Source organism: Pieris brassicae, chromosome 8 (assembly GCF_905147105.1).
Source record: "Pieris brassicae chromosome 8, ilPieBrab1.1, whole genome shotgun sequence".
Classification (NCBI taxonomy): Eukaryota; Metazoa; Arthropoda; class Insecta; order Lepidoptera; family Pieridae; genus Pieris; species Pieris brassicae.
The window spans coordinates 16,422,412-16,444,623 of NC_059672.1; the positions used below are offsets into that span (position 1 = coordinate 16,422,412).

The 22,212-nt window shown below is 32.0% G+C and overlaps 1 protein-coding gene across 2 annotated transcripts; it reads left to right on the forward strand.

Annotated features, from left to right (window-relative positions):
• Positions 1 to 276: 276 nt before the first annotated feature.
• On the forward strand, positions 277 to 22,169 carry LOC123713143 (potassium channel subfamily K member 1-like). Of its 2 annotated transcripts, XM_045666674.1 has the most exons (7): positions 277 to 350; positions 6,880 to 6,987; positions 8,497 to 8,601; positions 18,930 to 19,070; positions 19,787 to 19,996; positions 20,238 to 20,426; positions 20,652 to 22,169. In XM_045666674.1, exons 2-7 carry the CDS (start codon positions 6,888 to 6,890, stop codon positions 20,948 to 20,950), a joined length of 1,044 nt encoding a protein of 347 aa, XP_045522630.1. In that variant the 5' UTR covers positions 277 to 350; positions 6,880 to 6,887; the 3' UTR covers positions 20,951 to 22,169. The 2 variants fall into 2 exon arrangements, with proteins under 2 accessions (XP_045522630.1, XP_045522629.1); XM_045666673.1 differs by lacking the exons at positions 277 to 350; positions 6,880 to 6,987; positions 8,497 to 8,601 and adding an exon at positions 9,244 to 9,882.
• Positions 22,170 to 22,212: the final 43 nt, after the last annotated feature.

Here is a 22,212-nt window from a genome sequence, read left to right on the forward strand (position 1 = left end):
ACTTTGAAGCGGTGAAAAACCTTTTTACATAATCATGACAACAAATTAAATAATTTTGGTGGTTTTAATGATTTAAAAACTTTGAATAAACTAATTTATAATTGATCCGATCGGATATCGTATCGGGCCTTGTAAAGCTATCATGCCACTTTCAGGCTATGTTCAGCAATAATAATATAGCCTGTTAATACCACGGGCCGTTTCAGACTTCAGTAAATCTCAGTTCAGCGAGGTACTTGCTCAGTGTTGCCCGCGTCCAGATATGGGCTTTTCTTTTGGCCATTAAATAACATTTGTTCGCGAAAACTAACTCTTATTTAAACAAATATCTTAACGGCGTTTTCAAAGTGGTAAGTAATTTTAAAAATATGCTATTGACATTGAAAATTATATGATATTTATAAATGTAATTAGCAAATTTAAACTCATTTGTGTCAGTAACAATATATTCAAAGCTTTGTTAGTAAAATATTATAGTTTTTATACGGTATTGAAGGCTAAAGCTCCGTATTTGCCGTCGGTAGGTAAATAATGACTACAGGTGGTTTACGGCAGTAGTTTCAATTAAACAAACAGTACAATTTAATAAATCAGTAACCTACCCGTTAGTTAATTATGTTATCTCGTTTATATTATTATTTAATTAATATGTAAATGTTTGTAGTATCAATCATTTATTTTAAGGTTTTTTGGGTTTATATAAAAATGCTTAGTATAATCTTAGGCATACGTTAGGCCTGATATTATAATTAATTAACATTTTTAAATAATATAAACTATAAATATCATAAAAATAATACATGACATGAAATGCTTAAAATAGGTTCTTTTGTTGTCCCGAGTAATGTTGATTGACAACACCTTTCCTAACTTTGTTAAGTAACAAATTTTCGCCTCAAATTCATTATCATACGACAAGGTATGGTTGATGGACTTGTATGATACAAAATAATGTTTTTGTACTAAAAGTTATTTTCATATAAAGTCTGAAATCCCTTTTAATGCCATGAATACATTATGTTAAGCTTACCAAAGACTCGTTAGCCGTAAGAGAAATATCTCAAGGTCATTATCGTGAAGTTTTAAAAGTTTTCTGATTATATTCGTGTTGGGAATGAAAAAGGCTTTAGACTTCTATGCAATATCGATCAATTATACGAACAACTGTTTGTACAAGAACTTTTGTATTAATCTGCGTGCGTAGTACAATATAAGGAGTATTGTGAGTATTACGTATTTAATTTGAAATCATTTATTAAATATTGTTTATTAAACTCTTTTAGATTGAATCACAAACAGCCGTATTTTTACCAAGCGTCACAAAAATAACTATTAGTTTTCGTATAAAAAATCTGCAATTGGTAGCAAACACGCTTGGTATTATATCACGTTCAGACAAAGTTTTATTTATGTAAAGCACTATGTGAAAATATAAGTACAAAACGGCTGTTGTTGATAGGGTTAAGGTCACATTCGTCTTTAAGTCTCGACGCGATGTGAATGATTAATATCGTTTTAATTCGTGACAAGGTTTTCTTTGAAAATGTACCCTAATCATTACATTACATAGTACCTAAGTGGTATACTCATGCTCGGTTACACTGTAAATAATTATATAATTTATAGATACAGGTAAACAGCGAGACATCAATCATTTAGCGTAAGCTCCTTACTTGAATATTATAAGAATTGATATTTTACTCTTACATAGTTAACAAGCTTCATAATCCCAAAATTATTAATGTGACACACATTATTGTTTGTGTTAAGAATAAGTACAATCTGGAGCTTTTGGCTTGTACTTTTCAAGCTTCTACAAACTCATACTCATTTGCAACCCATGTAAAAGTTATAGCTAGTGGTTAAAAGGTTAATAATGCTACCCCAGTCGTTAAAAGAAAATTCCTCTGGCCATAAAATATCTTGCTAACGGACTTTGTTAGAGCTTTACAGCAATTTTCCAATATCCCTAATTAAAAGTTCAATCCTATTTCGAACTTTCGTCGTGAGGTTTTGCGGCGCAAGGGATTTAACTTTTCGATTGAACTTACATGGTTTATTCCGCTACATGTGTACAGTATTTAATACTTAGGAATGGAATACGCATCGGAGCATAAAATTAGTGAAGTAATAAAAAGTAGGTAAGTACTTATATTACGTAATTTTGTTTTAATTTTTTTGGTCGGTACTTACACAATTTTTTTTTATTTTATCATTGGTGCCTTATATTATTATTAAAATAATTACAATAAACTTTATTTAAAACTAATTATGATTGTGATAAACATATTCTACGTCCTCTATACTAAATAGCTCCTGTATTGTAAGTGATTATAGAACAGATTCCATGGTGCATCGTACATGTTTAAAACAAAAGAAATATAACTAACATTATAATAACAGTCCAGTGACACTACAACCCAGGCCGCTTATTGCATCCGCTTCTGCATCAAGTAGGTGTTCAGCTTACTACGTCAGCTGTATAAAGATGCTGGACATCCTTTTCATGAGTGGGTGTTAGACGCTGGCCTGGTTTATCAAAAAATATCTGTCGATGTCCCAATATATATTTTTTGTTTTAAACTAACCAATACCAAACTGAGACCAAATTGTTACTAACTCTAACAAAACTACATCTGGATATAATTTGAAATAAATAAGTTAATTTTATTATAATATAATCAATCTTTATTTAATTAAATAAATCAATGGCGCTACAACTATTTAGGTCTGGGCCTCAGATTTCTGTATCTGTTTCATGATCGTTTGTTAATCTAATAGGCAAGTAGGTGATCAGCCTTCTGTGCCTGACGCACGCTGTCGACTTTTTAGGTCTAAAGTTTTCTCACGATGTTTTACTTCACCGTTCGAGCCAATGTTAATTGCGCACATAGAAAGAAAGTCCATTGGTGGACAGCACGGGTCGAACATACTACCTCCGGGATGCGAGTAGCACGCTGTAGCCACAAGGCCAATTAAATCAAATAAATAATAATTCAGACTTTAAATTTTTGTCATTAACAATAGATTTTCGGTTTTTATACTAGAAACCAATAAAACGTTACCATTAATCGTTTGTATGAGATAACATTCAACCTTAGAAACAATATGTTTGTGTTGTGTGCAGTTCCTGTGCCTTCACACAACACAAGCAAATGCGCATTCAAACACTCTAAGTATTTAGACATTGCACACATTCACTCGTAATTCCTCTTTCAAAATTTTTAATTAATTAATAAGAAATCAAAATTTTATTTGATGTTTTTTTTTTAATTTCTTGGTCGCATAAATTCAGAATCAGTAATAATTATTGTATCCAATTCCATCGCACATTTTCAGGTTCGCAGGAACAGAAGGAAACCAAACACAGTACTGTGTCTGCAACGTACCATGTACGAGGTTACGATATTTTACAGGTTTTTTGCAGGTCATTTCTACAATCTATTATTGACTATTTAATGTAGGTACCTACGTAACGGTGTTTTGTCCGTATTTATAATTGATAAAACTTAATACAAAAAAATCATATTTCAAACATTCATGTATTCATTCATGTATTGCTACGAAGTAGGTTGTGAACAATGTGAATATTTAATAAACTTATTTATGGAATATCCGTGGGAGGTCTAAACATCTGACAATCTTATATGTTAACGTATTTAGGAGTTAAAATAAAATTCAAATTGAATCCGAATTTAATAGCTTTCGTAATAATACAATACTAAATTAAAAAAGACAAAACATTGAAAATGATATTTGTCGCTAACGGAGAATACAAAGCAAAAGCCGGTTTTGTGTGCCTGGCGACTGAACGCAAGTGACGCCAGGCCTTGTGGATTAGCTATTTCCCGATCCAAGCGTAGGTTAAAATTAAATTTGTAATTGAGGTGATCGGTAAATTATGCTACCTTAGAAAATAAGACCTAAGACACATGTTGGTTACCAAAGAGGCTAATCGCGAGGGCAAATTCTCTAATCGATCGCAGGCCACCCTGAAGTAGTGTGTCAAGAGATTAGAGCCTTTAGAACTTGTGCTAGCTAAAAACATCTGTAGGCCTGCAATTACGTGGCTCACAGTCGTTTTAAACATGTCGTGTAACAAATGTTGTTTAATATAATAATACCTACCAATATGTATGAGTTGCAAATTCAGGAGCAAAACATGACCATAGTACTGGATATAAGACAACATTATTAAGTAATTCATTTTTTTAAACTGTGAAATAACTTTATTGATGACCGTATAATATTTTCTATTACAATATTAATGTTAACGGCAGACTTTCAATACGAAAATAAATGATTGGCAATGTTTGGTTTCGAATATCTTGGTTAAGTAGGAAGGATTTATGATTTTATGTAATGTTCATACACAATTGTAATATATTTTTGTATAAAAATCTCCAGGGAACCACTCGAAATATTTCTAACAGAACAAAACTTTAATATTAACGAAACCCTAAGAACCCACTTACTAAAGAAAAACAAAAATAGAACTTCAAACATTTTTCTCATCTTGGCACGAGCAAAACTTGAGTGCTCTCGAAAGAAAATTATCAACTTAAGTTCTTTCGGAATTTCAGAGGCAAAATGTAACAATAATAATACGGTTTTTTTAATTAGACTGTCCAACAAATATTCTAAATGAAGCTAAAGAAATAATTAAAAAATTTGCTTAAGCAATATAATTAGAAAAACTTCGCGAGAGTAAATTTACTGGTTTTAAGAACAGAGTAAGTTGTGGTAGATTTACCTGATGTGATAACATTCCGACCTTGAGCTATTATCTTTTATCACTTACAGATACCGGCAAACATTTTGAACAAATGCCCTAGCCTGCGCAGAAGCGATTTTTAGGTATCACTGGGCGGTGGTGCGCGGCGGCGGGAAAGTGACGTGTCGATCGCGTGATTGGTAAATCAGTTGACGTTTGTGTCTCGCGCTGTGTACGATGCGCAAACTTTCCCCCACTCCCTTGTTCAATGCTCAAGAAGTTTGCCGGTATCTGTACTAGTTGCTGTTTTATTAGTTAATATAAAATAAATTAATTAGTTTAGCTATCTGTAGAACAATGCATTTACTGTGTAGATTTATATTGTAGTAGGTATGTAAGTATTATGTTCATAATTTAAAGTGAATCCGTAAATTTACAATTAAACAATACAATAGATCTTAATAGAATTATTTGGAAAATTATTCAGTTTAGTAGCTTTCTAAGAATACAAATATTAGTATACAGTATAGACATTTCAGGGACGATTCTGAGAACGGTTGTGGTTGCTTTAAATAAACCTTCATTTTAGCAGTTACCTGTGTTACCAAGGTTGGCTTAGAAGCGGACTACTTATTTACTATCTTTGCACTAATTCCGTTTCTGTTTGCAATTTTATGATTGGCAGATATAGAATTCCTAAAACGATACACAATTTTGGACGGATAATACGGATTAATTTTCTACAAAATCTGGAAATATCCATTTAACATCTATTTCGTAAAAAAAATTGTGATGCAAAATGACCAGCTTAACAATCCTTGCATAGCATGGCAATTAAAACTAAAATAAATATACTCAAAAGTTATTTGGTTATTTTAATATTGATCTAATTTTTGAACTTAGACGGCTAATGGACGGCCTAATTGCCGATAGAATTTGTTTATCTGACACGCGATAGGTTCGTTTAAAAGCGTTATTAGCGCGATAAAGCCATATTCGTCCTTACAAATATAAAATTACTTTAATATAGTGTCAACTAAAGGCCAAAGTGCCTGTTAAAATATGCTTAGATTGAAGCATTTCGGTCCTCGAACGTCCGCGAACTGTCGCGGTATCCATTGATTCATCTGTGTCTCTAATTACAAAATCATCGTGACGTGTAGTATATATTCATCTCTAATATGCCAAAAATATAATAGTATATAACCAAAAACATGATGCGTTCATGTTCTTACAGAAATGTTTCACTTTCATAGTGATCATAGGATTTTATACACTACAGCTTCAGAGCTATTCATAGCCCAACCTAATCACGAGACATCTACAGTTTAATTAATTAAAACTGAGTATTATGGAACGCCTACATACATATAACGTTGAGAGTGATATCCAATTCAATTAATACAGTCGATATTCATCAGTGATCTAAAGAGCTTATTTCTATATGCTATTTGCGAGGTAATGGGAGCGACCTAAGTACTTACCTCAGCTTGATTGACTATTGAATAAATAAAATGTTCAACATCGGTGTTTTCAATACTGCGTAGTAAGTTACAGCCAATTAACATGCCTCTCGACATTTTTTTATTATTAATTTTTAGTACTACCAATACACTGATAAATTTGTTTTCATTAAAATTGTTCATATATGACAGTCTTGGCTATTGTGGATGTAACTGTATTTTTATAGAATAGGGGGCAAATGGGTACGGGACTCGTCTGATGTTAAGAGATCGAGACTCCCTTGAGACGACCATGGCGACTCTTAATGTCAGAGGGCTCGCAAGTGTGTTGACATGTGAATTGGTACACTTTTTTCTTTAAGAAAGTCTGTCTCCACTACTACTTCACACGTCTCCAGATTGTTTACGTCATACCTTATATAATATTAAAATGGTATAAAAAAGCCTCCTCCTGTATGGGCTGTACGATCAAACGTAAGTTAGGCTTTTAAATATCCATTGGTGCACCATCAGGGTTTGAACACAGCAACTGTAATAGCTTCATCATCCAGTTTGCAATATTCTTCTTATTTGCTATTTCACTAATCGAGAATATGCAATTACGGATATTAGATTTTTCGGTACGGGTACCTAGACATAATGATTATAATAACACGACACTATTTATCGTACTCGTATCGACACTGTCAATATTTTTTTTAGTTCGTGCCATGCGGCTGGTGATGCCGGGCTGTGTGAAACACGTGCGGAGCGTGCCAATGCTACGCCTGCTGGTTCTTGTTACTGCCATGGGACTGTATTTGTCTATGGGTAAGTAGTAAAAAACATATATCTATCTGATTAAAATAAGTAAAACAAAACTCTGAGACTAATGTGATTTCGAACAACATGGAAAATCTCCCTGATTTATATATATTTCTGGCTGCCTCCAATTATAATTCCTATTTGAAGGCAGCGTTATTTTCAGTTTTTTGAATTTTTCCTTCGTCTCCTTATTCTTAAAAATACCGAAGGTAAAGAAATAATATCAAAGCTCTTGCGTTCACGGTCATTTTATTATATGAGAATATTATAAGTCCTCTCTCTTTCTTTTTAATGGGCAGCTCATGTCTGATCCCTTCCTCTTCTCCAAGTTCTCATCGCCTCTGTGATTGTATGGCTGAAATAAAATACGATTCGCTGTAGGTATATGGTTGACAGGCGAGTCCGTATGCGGAGTTGGGTCAGGATCGATGTATTGGTACGCTTTGCAGTCCAAGGTATTCTGAGCATTCGCCGCCAGCACCACATCTCAAAGGCAGCGATCCTTTGCCTTTCTCGAGCCAAAGTCCACGTTTCTACTTCATACAGGAAGATGGGAATCTCTAGAGCCCGTATCAGTCTTATTTTGGTTTTGATACCAAGTCCTCTTTTCTTTCAGATGTTGTCAAAACGTGTCAAGGCATGCCGTTACGCCTTTTTATTTTATAAGTCCTACGAAACAAATTAAATAAAATATAAATTGAATAAACGCTAAGTTGCAAATTCATTTCATTAATGCTAAATTGTTTCTAATCGGATTTATCCGCGAAGCTTGTTTCACGTAGCTAGTTCATGGGTTCTTCTTTAGCTCGGTCATTTCAATATGAAGGATGTTTAATGGATTCTTGAACTCCGGACTTGTGCGCAGGGGCATTGTCTTAAAATAACTTAAGAGAGTTTATCACGACGCTTCTTGCGTATTTCCTTACGCAACTTATTATTACCTGCCCATGTTCTTACCGGATGTTATCGCCTTTATCAAAAGTGCACTTTTCAATTTCGTTTTTGAGCGTTTGAAAGCATTCTGGCCACCTTAGTGAAGTGAGTAGTGACATTTTATCACTGCGCGAACTTCAATTTTATCGATTTATAAGATTACGTTCCGACTCGACGCAATGAAACTTCTATTTTTGAAAAACCAAAGTTTGCTTTTATTTTTTATAATTACTTTACCTGCCAATATTTTTTCTTTTGAAGGAGTTTGTATAGCATTATCACTAGTTATTAAACACACCTTTTATATTCAAACAGAAGTTTGGGAGAAGATTTTTTTCATATTCTAACTTTATTCGCATTAGTTATCTTCTGCTTGATCATGCACAAAATTGTTTAATGCGAATTATTTACAGTTTATTGACAAAATGCATAAAAGTTTTAATGATGCAATATGACTTAAAATATGGACAATTGGTTTTTATTCAAATCCGTTTTGCGATTTAAGGAGTAAGCAGACACAAATAGTGTAAGGCTGCATGTTATATTATTGTAACATACAGTATAAGTGTTTTATATTTGCAGGTGCAACAGTATTTCAAGCTATTGAAGAGCCTGCAGATAGAATCAAAGATGAGAATGTTAGAAAAGCGAAAACCAGCTTTTTGCAAGACCATCCCTGTATTTCTGGTAAGTATTTCCCTATATAAAAATACAAAAGTTGCTAGTCGCTTGCTCCTGTATCAATGTGGCTTTGAGATGTCGAAATGTATTAGGTCTGAGCCTCAGATTTCTGTATTCGTTTCGTGATCATGTTTTCTATGCCTGATACGCCGTCAACGTTTTGAGTCTAAGGTATGCTTTGTTTCCTGTCAATGTTTTCCATCACCGTACAAGTGAGAATTAAATGCATACACAGACAGAAAGTCCATTGTTGCACAGCCGACAATCGAACCTACTACTTCAGGAATAAGAGTCACACGCTAAACTTAGAGCCAAACACTGCTTATTATTCAAAGATTATTTACAATTAATATTTTTAACAGGTAGTATTTATAATATATTGATATAATATTTATAATTAATGTAAAAATGAAAAATTTCATACTTTCGAAGTTGCAGTACCGTACATAATATTAAGAATCTATTTAAGTTACATAAGTACCTATAACCTATTTCTCTAATCAGATACTATTATTTATAACAATACCAAAAATATAAACTTTATTTTAAAATGCGCTATTCCAATTCTTAACAATACTGCGGTTAATGCATATGCGTGTGCGCATTCACTGTGATGCGGTTACGATTCCACACTGCTCGGACTGTCAGTTGTTTATCGGACGTGGCAATAGATAGTCGTTCACTTTCTTTGCTCACATTTAAATTAACTCTTTCTAAAATGTATCACGATGACACCTAAAGTGATTCGTGTAACGTATAAGGCTTGTTCGTTGTTTTTCGAATCGAATCATCCCAAAAGATTCTTTAAATACAGTTGACCGTAGGTTCAGCCGTTACGGCTTAAAAGGTTACGTTTTTGTGAAAATATTACTTTGGACTTGAATAAAGTTTAGTGTTTCGGCTAAATTGCCCAGCAATTTGGAAACGACAGCATAATGGAGAAATATAAGAGAATACACTCGTACGGTAGCATGAGCTCTAATAGAAGCGACGATGATATGACGGTGCATAGCCAAGTGTACCCGTATCCTAAGAAAATGATTGTAACAAGAGAAATATTGTATGAAGAGGAACATCCGCCGTTCCAACCACTGTTCGCCACGACTAAGGTTTTCGGGAAAGCGAGGTTTGCGTGTCTTCTATTGATTTACACTGTTTTCTACGTGACGTATCTGTTGTCTGGTGCTTTGGTATTCTCAGCTCTAGAGACGCCTTTGGAGAACCAGATAAGATTGGAAGTAATTCGTGCGAAACAGGACTTTATGGTTAAAAATCCAACTGTTTTGGGTAAGAATTTATTTTGTTTTCTAATGAAGAATAAATAAATGTTAATGCGAACGATTTGAGACTCTATAATGGCACTCATTGAAAAAAAATTCTCGTAGGTATAATATAAATTGTAACTTGCTCTGAGACTAATTAGAATCATACCAGAAAAATATTTTTCTATGTACAATAAAAATGAAGTAATACGCGCTAATTATTAGAATATTATAATAACTGCAATTATGATGCAAACAAGTATGTATATAAGGAATATATAAACGCTTAATTATAACACTTGAGTAGACATTATTTAAAATATCTGTTATCAAATATTAAAATCGGAACAGTTCGTTTAAAACGTATTCTCATTAATTGCGAAAGCAGTTTTTAATTACTTGACAACCACAAACATTTTCCTTGTATTGTTTATAAAAAATATGAGTGTTACATTAGTGGTACACTTTAACATATAAAGATATCGATATGAAACGGGGGCCATGTAAATAAACAATATGTCCGATACTATTTTGATACCCACTGAACGTATTTGATAAACGATACGGACAGTTTATATTGATATTACGATCTATTACTATGATAACGTTTCGATAAATGATTTAACATATTACACAGCTTTTCGTTCGAAACAACCTTGAAGTTCTTATATCTGTTATTATCTTCTATAATTATATTTCTTATTACTGCTCTTTAATCTGTATTTATAATTAGGATTTCTTTTATCCATTAATTTTATACATTATTGTATACGGGCCATGTATAATCGTTTTATAGCTTATTTATACATATTCTGAAATATATTTACATTTATATTAGATTATAGGTACGATAGATACATTCCTAAGGAAACTTGTCCCAACCAAGGTCAAAATCAGAAACTGGTTTTAAACCAGTTGTTCTTCATAAAATTTGAGGTGAAGCGTTATACCAACGCTGGCTATAGAAATAATAAAGAGATATTATAGATATATGTTTATAATAAATTATAAATAATATTATTAAGTCCGGTAAAACTCTGTTTTGCCGTGGGGCAAACACATTTCTGTGTGTCTTTCATTGATAAAATTTTCTTATAGCCAAGATCAGTCTTCTATGCTTATCTGTGTCGTTTAGGGACTTGCCGGTTTCATCACCATATTTTTTGTTGGTGTATAAACACTTGTTAATGCCTCACATAAGAAATAACCGTTGGTTATAGGTTATTCGGACTTGGAACCCAATTGACTTGATATGGCTATGGATTTATTTTATTTATTTACAGTATACATTCGAAACAATATAGTAATATATACTAACTTACTATTACATTGTCGATTGGTCGCTCTATAGTTCAAGTGATTCATATTCAGCAAAAACGCAGATGCCAATACTTAGTAATATTTACGTCGGTAATGTTGCCTTAAGAACCTGAAGTATTTTTTCTAGCATTAGGTTCAGTCATCCACAAGGCCACCATACTACAGAATGCGACTCGAGTGGTCCTACCAAGTAAAGCATAAAGCGTCATCGTTTCTCTGGCTGAGATTTCATTATAATAAAACAAATACTAACATAAATTAAATCAAATCCTATTATAAATGAATTCAAAAAGGTAATGCAGTGTGGTAAGAATGGTTTCTGCAACTAATTGAGTGATTGCCTCTTCTTGAGGCAAAAATTACAATCAAGTCCATGATGAATTTCCCCGTCAACTTTTAAATAATGAAGATTTATTAGAATTCCAATAAAATGGAAAAGAAAAGTTTCCGTAAATTGAGTTTGTGAGTCAGGTGTGTTGGAATCAGAGACCCTTGTCAAAACGTTATTATTCGATAGAATGCCCTTCAATGAAAAGAAATGGAAGATTTCTTTAGAAATTGTTTTCATTCAACAAATAAACCAGTAGATATCATTTGATCGCAGATAAGGTTACTGTGTATGACAGTTTGAATTAGCTAGTCTAAGAATAGAATTAATCGATACATATATTGCCTCCTACTGGCCTATTTATTATTTTTATTATATCACGTTTAATGTCACTTTATTTGCGATTGTAATTACTACTATTGGCAAACATGTACAGGTTATGAGTAGACACATTTCTACATTCGCAAGGTTTTTTTACTTTGCCGGATAGCTAAACGTTTATAACTTAGTGTTTTAGATGTTTTTTTTTAAATCTATGGATTTCGATTGTAGGAAAAATTATGAAAAGATAAATGAATGATAAAGATTATAATACGTTAGTTTCATCGAATGTCGTTTCCCTTTGATCTTCATGATCTTAATTTTTATAAGTGTTATGCTAAAACACAGTATGTGTTATTACAAAATTGCATACAGATTGACCTCTCACAATCTCAACAGTAATTATAAGTTATTGTGCCTTGTTGAAGCGGGCCACTGACCTTTTAAACTTAAGTAGTTTCAACGGAGACAAAGTACTGTACTGTAGATTTACATAGCTTATTTATATTGAAACTCAAACTAACTTTATTCATAAAGGTAAACAAGTACACTTATGAACGTCAACAGAAAAAAAAATATTCTAAAATTATATTGACACCAGTTCGCAAATCAAGGGCGTAGAGCGGGCCAAAAGAACTGGCAAGAATCTCGCCACCACACTTTTTAATCGCTATGTGTTGAGTCATACAAATTGTTAGAACTAGTTTAAATCAATCAAATTAGGATCATTTAAATATTCGTCAAATTTATAAAAAGCTTTATTGATTAATTTACGTTTAAGAAGATCTTCTGGAGCCTGGTTGGTCGTACGCATAAATTAGTCATTTTTCGAACTAGCCTTTCATGTCCTACTTATGTCTCCTTCTGATATGGTTATAGCAGGTCGTTGTTCTATAGTATAAAAGCTTTTCTGAATCAATATTATAATATAATGAAACTTAATATCGAGGCCTGATTATCGTATAACATAGCTCTTTACTTCTTAAGATTGACTAATGGAAATCGGGCCTTATGATATCGTTCAAAGAGCTTACAACTCGTTGTACCTGACTACTGATTTAAGTAATTTGTTCATTTTAATTTGATATCAGTTACTTCGCCGTAGAATATTATCGGCGGAATATTATCCACAGCCCACAGAAAATTATTTAAAGTTTTTAAGAATTTTTAAATACACGACGTAGTAGCGTCTCAGAGTGGAGGAGAGCTCAAAGTAATAATATTAACATCTAGCTAATCGTGGCTTATCTATTATACGAATGTCTAATACTGGTCGTCATCAAGTTCTAAAGCTATTATTGTTATGGAATCTGATGACCCATTGTCGTCATAAATCAGTACTACGATGCTTTAACAAAGTATATACTCTACGTGATTTATCAGTTAAATAATATTGTTGTTTATCAATCTGTGTTAGATTGTGTCGTAACGTATCAGAGGGGCTTGTTGAGGTCATTTTGGTCAAGTGAAATCATAATATATATGATTTCACTTCATATTTTCCAAACAACGAAGGATATTCATAAGAAACTAGAAAACAGTTGATATTAACGAGTTTAAGACATAATTTTAATTTAAATTAGAATACCTAATGTGCCATAAAGCCGAGTATTTGTTTAAAAATAATAAATAAAATAAATAAATTTAATTCATAAATTTGTATCGTCTTAAATTGTATATGTAAAAAAACTAGATATATATTAATAATAGTATAAGGTTTTTCGATAAAACCTTCTATAACAAGAGAAAGGGCTTGCATTTCCTTTTGACCTTATAAAAAACAAAACTTGAATCCGAATGAAACACTTATCTCCAATATAAAGAATATTAATTTCTGAAAGTTGTTATTCGACATTCATTATCCACACACACTCCACTTTCATTATAGTACAAAAAATATATTATTATATATCTACTAATTAAAACGTAATCGTTTATTAATACTAGAAAATTTTAATCGTTGCAATGACGCTTTAAGTATTTAGCTCGACAAACTATTGCTACATTATATTCACAGATGCGATGATTGTATATATTATTTTCACAATAAACACAATCAAATATTTCAATAACATGTTATATTTCTCATACAGCCAATTTCATCAATGTTTCTATAAATCTATTCACAACATTATTTCTTAGAAAATAGTTTCCATAATATTAAATTGGAAATGTCTGGGTTCTTATACAGAGTTACATTGTATTGATAACAAAGAAATGACTGTTGGTAATTGGTTAATGGTGGTCCGAATATGGATTTATTTGAGTACCGAAGAATGCCATTCTTCTCTGTATAGGTATATAAGCTTATAAACTACTAATGTGATTAGATTATATGAGAATTGTTTATTGGTAGTCAGTTAGTTTTGCAATGATTATGGCAATATGGCATCATTCCCCGTGCACAGTAACTAGTACAGCTAACTCACTGACTTGTTACTGGGTTGAGTATTGTTGAGAGAGACGCGTTTGCCTTCATTTCTACAAAAATAATTACATATATGATGAGCATGCAAAACAAACGAAAACGTTGGATATATATTTGAAATTTGTCAGTGACAATTTTATCGTTACTTGTATTTTTTAAATAGATACACAGAAAACTCTCTAACATACACGTGTAACGAGATTATATTAAATTAAATACTGTAAAATTTCGTCTAATACATGGGTAACACTGATTTTTTTTTAAACTGGCCAGTTAGAAAAACATTGCTAATGAAAACTTTTTTAATTTCAATTTTAGGTCTCTTTGGTAACCTAATGTAGCATTCATTTGTCATTTATTTTTGTGAATTGGCGGCAAATTTTAAATTTTTGGTCAACCATTTATTATGACTTTCGTTGTGGGCTTACTCAACAATAAAGCCATCTCAATGATGATCCGCGTGAGGAACGTCCTTTAACAGCGACTACTGAAGATACCATCAGTGCTGTACGACGCATGATAGAGGAAGATAAAAGAGTGACCTATCAGCAGATACGGGCAAGCCTAGGCATTGGTATGAGCATTGGAAACTTTCTATATTAAGCCGTTTTTCATTTTCTAAACATTTTCAGTGATACCTAAGTATAACCATCAAATCAAATTCAAATCAAATGTAATCATTATTTGCCAGAAAACTATAATAACCTTTTTCAGATATTTTGTTTGGAGTGATTTATCTATACATATTGCGTCTGGATGTTATCGACAACGAACTCCAATATGATTTAAGAGATTGAAGCCCCACTTAAAAGGTTATCACTCTACTTATTACATTAAATATTCCTTTGTAAAATAACCGAGTGAACCCCGGCATAGTTATTGATAATTAATTGCATATATTATTTTCTCGTTTATATATCATGTTTTTCATAATGGCAATAAATACGCTCATTATTATGAGTCGGTAAAGTTGAACTGACACCTACACTATACCGGACAACACATTTTGTATAGAAATAGTATAAGAATTATAATATAATAATCATTTTCCACTGAAAAACTTTTATTTATTTATTTAAACTATATATTATAAATTTAAACAACTAAATATATATAATTATATAAGATACGCGAAAATAATTACAAGATACACAAGATTTTACAAGAAAGTGCGCGGTCGGTTCTAATATGATAAATTGAAGATTTCACTAATTTTTGAAATCACTAATATTATTTTAAATGATTAAATAATCGCATCTATACGTAATCATTAACCACAGTAGTCCAAAATAAGGAAAAATTAACCACAAATTTAGAAAAAATCTGCAACTGCTAATAAATTTCTAAAGGATGAAAATTTCTCAGAAATAGGAATGCCAAATAAAACTTTTCGGGACGTTGCCTGACAAAAAAGATTTAAGGGCCACCGGGGATTTTACCTGTCTCGCCACTAAAAGGTCCGAAACTTTGTTACCAACTATACGAATTATATCCATTAAACTTAATTAAAATTAAATACGGGATAAAGAGGTAGGTAAATTAGTCAGATGCTGTAAGTTGCAAATGTTGACATTTACCAAAGACAAGAGGTCGACGCGAGTGTCACAGGTGTCAACGATAACTTGAAATAATAAATGAACGTAGAAAATTTGCTTGTAACTTTTTTTTATGCCATAGGAGGCAAACGGGCAGTAGTCTCATCTGATGTTAAGTGGTAATGTGAGAGCCCATGGGCGGCGCCACATTGCCGCAAATCCTTTGCCGGCTTTTTCTTATGTCTTTGAAATTTTAGCCTAACCCCGTGTACATTTTAATGTTTCCTCTAATTAAATATAAATTGAGTTTGAAATGCCGAAGTGTTTCGTTAGTACGTAATAAACGTATTTACCTTACAATTAAATCTTGTTTCTCATATTTTAAAAATGGCCGACGAGCATCTCAACGATCTGAACATAATTGATTTATTTTCTGCTTAGACATGCGGGGATGTAACCTAGATTCCTGCTTCGATCGAGACGAATATATTAAATTTAGATTTTGATAACTTTTACAAATACTCAATAAGAGTTTGACTACTATACCTACTGGCGGTATTATTTTTTGCAAACTAGAGAATTGTAAAGGAAGATTCAATTAACTAGAATTCAAAAATGTATAGATTTAAAGAGGAGGCAAACTAATCAATTCTTTTTGCTACACTAAATGTGTTAGTACGTAATTAAACTTAATTCAATTAAATAATGTAGGTAATATAGCGATTTTTATTTTAATCAAGCCATTTGAATAACTTATTTATGTGACTCTGATTACCTATGGTGTACACCGGCAAAATCTAAACCTAACCTAACATAAATATAATTGTTTTAAAGACTACGTGATATCACATACGGGATGTGTTAATACATACGTAAAAATAAAAAAAAACCTTTAATATTGTTTGGCTGAAGTAAATGTGCCTAAAGAAATATAATTATTCGTTCCTAAGTATACTTAATATCTATCTGCAATCATACTAAATATTAATAAAGGCCGACAACACACTCGCGAGCCCTCTGGCGTAGCAGACGTAGTGGGTTGACACTGAAGTGACTATAACATCATGTAAGCCTCCTGCCCGTTTGCTCCCTGTTCTATAAAAAAACTTATATACATACATCTACTTAAATAGTTATTAATGAGGGAATATATTATATAGAAATATAGTATAACAACATGTCAGGACATACCTTGTACAGGGAACATATTTTTGGGATTAAGAATCCTATTCGCTCGGTTAATTTTTAATTAACCAAAAGCCTTGAACCCAACCGGACCGTTTCAATTAAAAGTACACCCGTCCCAAAGCCGCTTAGGTGCCTAAATAGTAAATGAGACTTCGAATAAACATTTGCCCCTCTATAGATAACAAAACTGTAAGATACGGTAAATCCAAAATAAATGTAAAGTTAATTAAGTTTTTTAGTATGTATAAAAGACGTTATAAAAGTATATGTGTCCATTCTAATAAGGAGCTTTCTCATTTTTAGTAAGTGTATTTTATGCAAACGATCATTCAGGGAAGAAGTAATTCCCTTTAGAAGCAGCAATAAGTACACAAAAACTTTAGGAAAATAAGATTGGCATTAAAATTTGTAAAGTTATTATTATTCTTGTAATTATCTTGAACTTGTTGCTTTACGAATCTAAAAAGGATTTCTGCCTTATTAAGCTTATTTTGTAACAAGGTATACTGAACAAAATATTACATAGTTCCATGTTATTTATCGCCATGGTATCGTTGTTTAAAAAAACATCATATCGGCATTTCACTTTAAAAAAAATTGTTTCTAAAAGCTATATAACATATGGTTTATTCCTTCTTACTGTTCTGTCATAGTATGTTTGAATAATAACACTAATTGAGGTATTAAAGACGAATTAATAAATACGTTATTCGAGTTATCTCCGTTCTTGAAAATGCAATTACCCACAACGATATTGCATTGCATCAAAATCCATTTAGAGCGAGCGAGAGCCATGAATAATGCAAACGCATACGTCATGTAGAGATCTTCAATCGTTTTTCATGAATCTCATGAACTAGAAAGGGAATTCAAATGTTAATGAGTAGATAGTATACGGTTTTTTTACACAGTCATATTCAAAGTCTGGTTTAACGATATTCCACATAACTCGGAGGTTCGATTGTGTGCCCCAAAGTTAATTTCGAACTGGTAATCAGCCATCTTGATTTTTTTCACTTGATTCGATTGGTTGATCTGTAAGGAATTTGTTTGTCCCGTATATATCGCTCAAAGGCCCAAAAAAGTTATGTTGATAAAACAGTTTACACTTTACATTATATTATATTATTTATATTATATTATATTATATTATATTATATTATATTATATTATATTATATTATATTATATTATATTAGATTATATAATAGCGATTATATCACATAAGATACAAGCAGGTAATACGATTTCCTCAGAAATACCCCTTAAAAACAAATATGATAACAAAAAGAAGTTAGGGTGTTATTACAAAAGTTGAACAAAACTCGTTACCATAGATACCTTTCGAATCGTAACCATAGTAACAGACATTGTAGTAACATTAGGGAACGTTTGATAAGATGTTTCATTGTAAAAAGTATATACACAAATAGAATCTATTATTATATAGTCGAAATAGAATGTTTATTTAATATGGCATGTTAACGAGGCTAAAGACCCCACAGCACTTTACTAACAGTCACGCCTCACTATATTATTTATCTGATAATTACGGTCTTCACTCTAGTTGTGAAATTAATCAAGCAACTATTAGTCGTAAATTGAATGGAGTTTTACATTAAATATCAACTTATTGATAGTACCTATATTGTACATACATAGAACTACGTAATGCTGATAATACTTCCACACGCACTAACACAGTGATCACTGTTTTTTCGTCTGCTGAAGTCGACAGGAACAGATCAGAAAACACTAACACAAAAGTTCGTTTAGGTTTTTTTTTCAAAATTGCAACTGCCGTAGTTGCAATTTTGAAAAATTTTTTTGAAAGTTTTCTTTTATTTATCTGTATAGACTTTATGTAATTAATAACTCACTGAATATTCAATTATTTATGATTAGAGAGCTATGTTTGATGTAGTTGCCTTTAAAATCGATTTTCCGTTACAGATGCTGATTTAGAAACTCTGTTAGAAGTCGTGATCGGCGCTAGTCACCAAGGAGTAGCCGCTTCGAAAAATGTCACCCAGGGACCAAACTGGACTTTTGGTCAATCTTTATTCTTTGCCTCCACTGTCGTTACTACAATTGGTATGTTATATGTATCAGAAGATGTATACGTTCTTCTAATGAGCTTTTTTCACATAAGTATAAATACTACAAGTATCCGAAGTCCCTATCAATAAATAAATTAAACTTCTTAATTTTTCTAAGATTCCATATACTATACATTGATTTACATTATTATTACAAAAGCATAATATAAGGCCGAGATATTATTTTGGAACCGCTATTTTCTGAATATCAACATTACTAATTCAAAGGAAAGTGCCCCAGTCTATGAAATAATTGATATTGACGGGTCTAGCTCGGGTTAAATGAAAATACATTTTCTGTGCCGAAAATAAATTCATATTGATTGTTTAGACAAAATTAAATGGCCTTCGCCTTTCGAATCTCTTTAATTAAATACCGTCTCCTATAAAGTATAGATATTTAAAAAAAATGTTTGAGCCTTTGTATAAAGATTAAATTAATAAAATAGCTTTACTGTCGCGCTTCGTGCCAATATTTTTTTTTACAACTTTGAACTTCTATCATCAAATGGGAACTGTACTCAAAAAACTTTCTTTATTTATATATAGAAGTTTTTTCTTCGCACGAGTATATAAATCATATTGACCGTTTTTGAATTTGGTCATACGACCAGTCAACAAATATTGTACTTATATACTTCTTTTAAATATATAGGAAAAACACTGTTATTTTGCGAGTATGTTAAGTTATTAATTTACGAAATTTAACAGGTTACGGCCACGTGACACCATTGACAAAGCCGGGCAAGCTATTTTGTATGGCTTATGCTCTTCTGGGAATTCCCCTAACTCTGGTGCTGCTATCAGCGCTTGTGGAACGTCTACTGCTCCCTGCCACTGCACTTCTTAGAGCTCTTAACAGCTCTCTTGGACACCTGTATCGGCCGTTCACGATAAGACTTGTGCATCTTAGTATTATTGGTAAGTATGTTGGAAAATAAACCAATATTCATGGTATTTAAGATTAAGCAGAATTTAAATTCTGTAAGCCTCCATAGCCTTGATCAGAGGTTAATCAAAAATGTAAAAAAAAAGTTCTAACGATGCATTGTTTTATCACAGTGCTCTGCTGACCTTACTGACCAGAATGTTAATTTAATTTAATTATCTGCATCTCATAGCAGCCATGTTTTAAATAACTTACATTAACCATTTATTACAGTTCTAATGTTGGTCGTATTTTTCCTGGTGATACCTGCTACGATATTCTCTGTGTTGGAGCCCGATTGGGATTATTTGGACTCGTTATATTATTGCTTCATCTCCATCACCACTATCGGCTTAGGAGACTATATACCCGGAGACTCGCCAGGCCAAGCTTACAGGCCTCTATACAAAGTTGCTACTACTTGTAAGTCGTCTCTATAATATTCTAAGTAAACTACTTTTTTTTATTCAATAGATCCTTTAAAGTCATCATTCATCACATCCTTTATATTATTTAACATGAAGTTTCGAATCTATAACGCAACCATTTGTTATCCTTCGCTGGGTTATTGGTAGAAGCAAGAATCGTAAATATTTATAATTTCTCTTGTAATCTCTTGTTATTAATGAAGAACCAATTCAATTTCAGTTTACCTCCTGCTCGGCCTAACGTTCCTCATGTTAACTCTGACAGTATTCTACGATATTCCACAACTGAACCTCAGCAGTGTATTCTCATCCATGAAACTAGAGGACGACCCCGAGAAAATGCGACTTAGTGGCTCCGGCATTTGCCCTGGGTATGGCGTAGGAGGCCTAATGATGAGAGACGATTACAATCATCATGACCAACGCCGTTCCGTGGTTCAAATCAGGCCGCATTTAGATGACAGCCCTAGCCCTGAGGACACAACGCCAGTACACGCAAGAGATATGAGGGTGCCGTAATTTTTTTTTTAAATCTCAAGTGCCAACTTCTTATTCTGACCATAAATAATGTAACCTCTTTTGAATTACTTTTGGCCAAGACTTCTATTGTCTATATTTCCTACTACAGATACTAATGCCGTGCTTTAGAAGCTTTAAGTCGGCAGCCTTGTAACATGTTATTACTTATCTACCGTATTATACATTAGTAAATTATCATTATCTCAGGTCATCACCTGAGGTGCGTAAAATTTTTGCTCTTTCTCGATAACGCCCAGATAATTAATTTTTAATATGCTTACCTATTATTATTAGTAGTTTGTTTGATTATTAGTATAAATGAATCGGTCTAATATCCTAACTCATTTGAATTAAGATTGTAGGATCATGTTTTATTTTTGTAACAATGTAATAGTTATATATATTAATTTATTTGATATGTAGAGGATATTTCAAAATATAATTTTATGGATGGTATTGTAAACGCGTTATTAAAATGATGCATAAATATTTAATGGTTTAACGTATATTTATAGATAAATGTATAGTTTTGTAAAATAATAATGTAGAATATCTATTTGGCAAATGTAGAATGAAACTATTTACACAAATAAATAAAATTAGAGTTTATCTGTATAGGGTAGAAAAAAATATCTAGATTACTGTCTAAATTTACCACATGTCTGATGATTATTGAAATAAATTAAAACTATTCGAGCAGTTATATCCCTAAATATTATACAATTTTAAACAAAATATACATTGTCAGCATTTATCACAGTAAAACTGACATTGATTTTGAATATTGAAGAGATGAAGATTTTTAGTAATTGCACCGTCTCTAATATCAGACAAATTATACATCATATCAACAATTTTAGAACACGATATACAATATTTTTTAACGATAACGTAAGGAGACTATTGTCTAATAATATTACTTATTTCGAACCTATAACTTGAGGTGAAGCAGGTTCTGTATGAGCTTAAACGATTCTATCAGAGTAGTTCGCAATTGTTTAAAAAATAACGTTGGAAATATTAAAGCACAAAATATAATATCAGACTTACGTGTAGCGTCTAACACAAGTGACTGTTGTAGATATACGCAAAAATCCTTTCAATTTATACGTATTCATATTAGACAAAGTACTATGAGTGCAAAAAAAATGCTTTTGTATTTTAAGGTATTATGTATTTGTAATAGAATAATAAAATAAAGATCTATATATACCTAACAGTGCTGTTATTTTTTATTTGACATAGAGAGATGAACAAGATAA

Excerpts from the sequence above, each read along its gene's own strand:
- LOC123713143 (XM_045666673.1), top strand. The coding sequence starts at position 9,531 with ATGGAGAAATATAAGAGAATACACTCGTACGGTAGCATGAGCTCTAAT. Across the intron at positions 19,997-20,237 it reads TGTGCATCTTAGTATTATTG|TTCTAATGTTGGTCGTATTT; the intron begins GTAAGTATGTTG and ends CATTTATTACAG. Across the intron at positions 20,427-20,651 it reads ATACAAAGTTGCTACTACTT|TTTACCTCCTGCTCGGCCTA; the intron begins GTAAGTCGTCTC and ends ATTCAATTTCAG.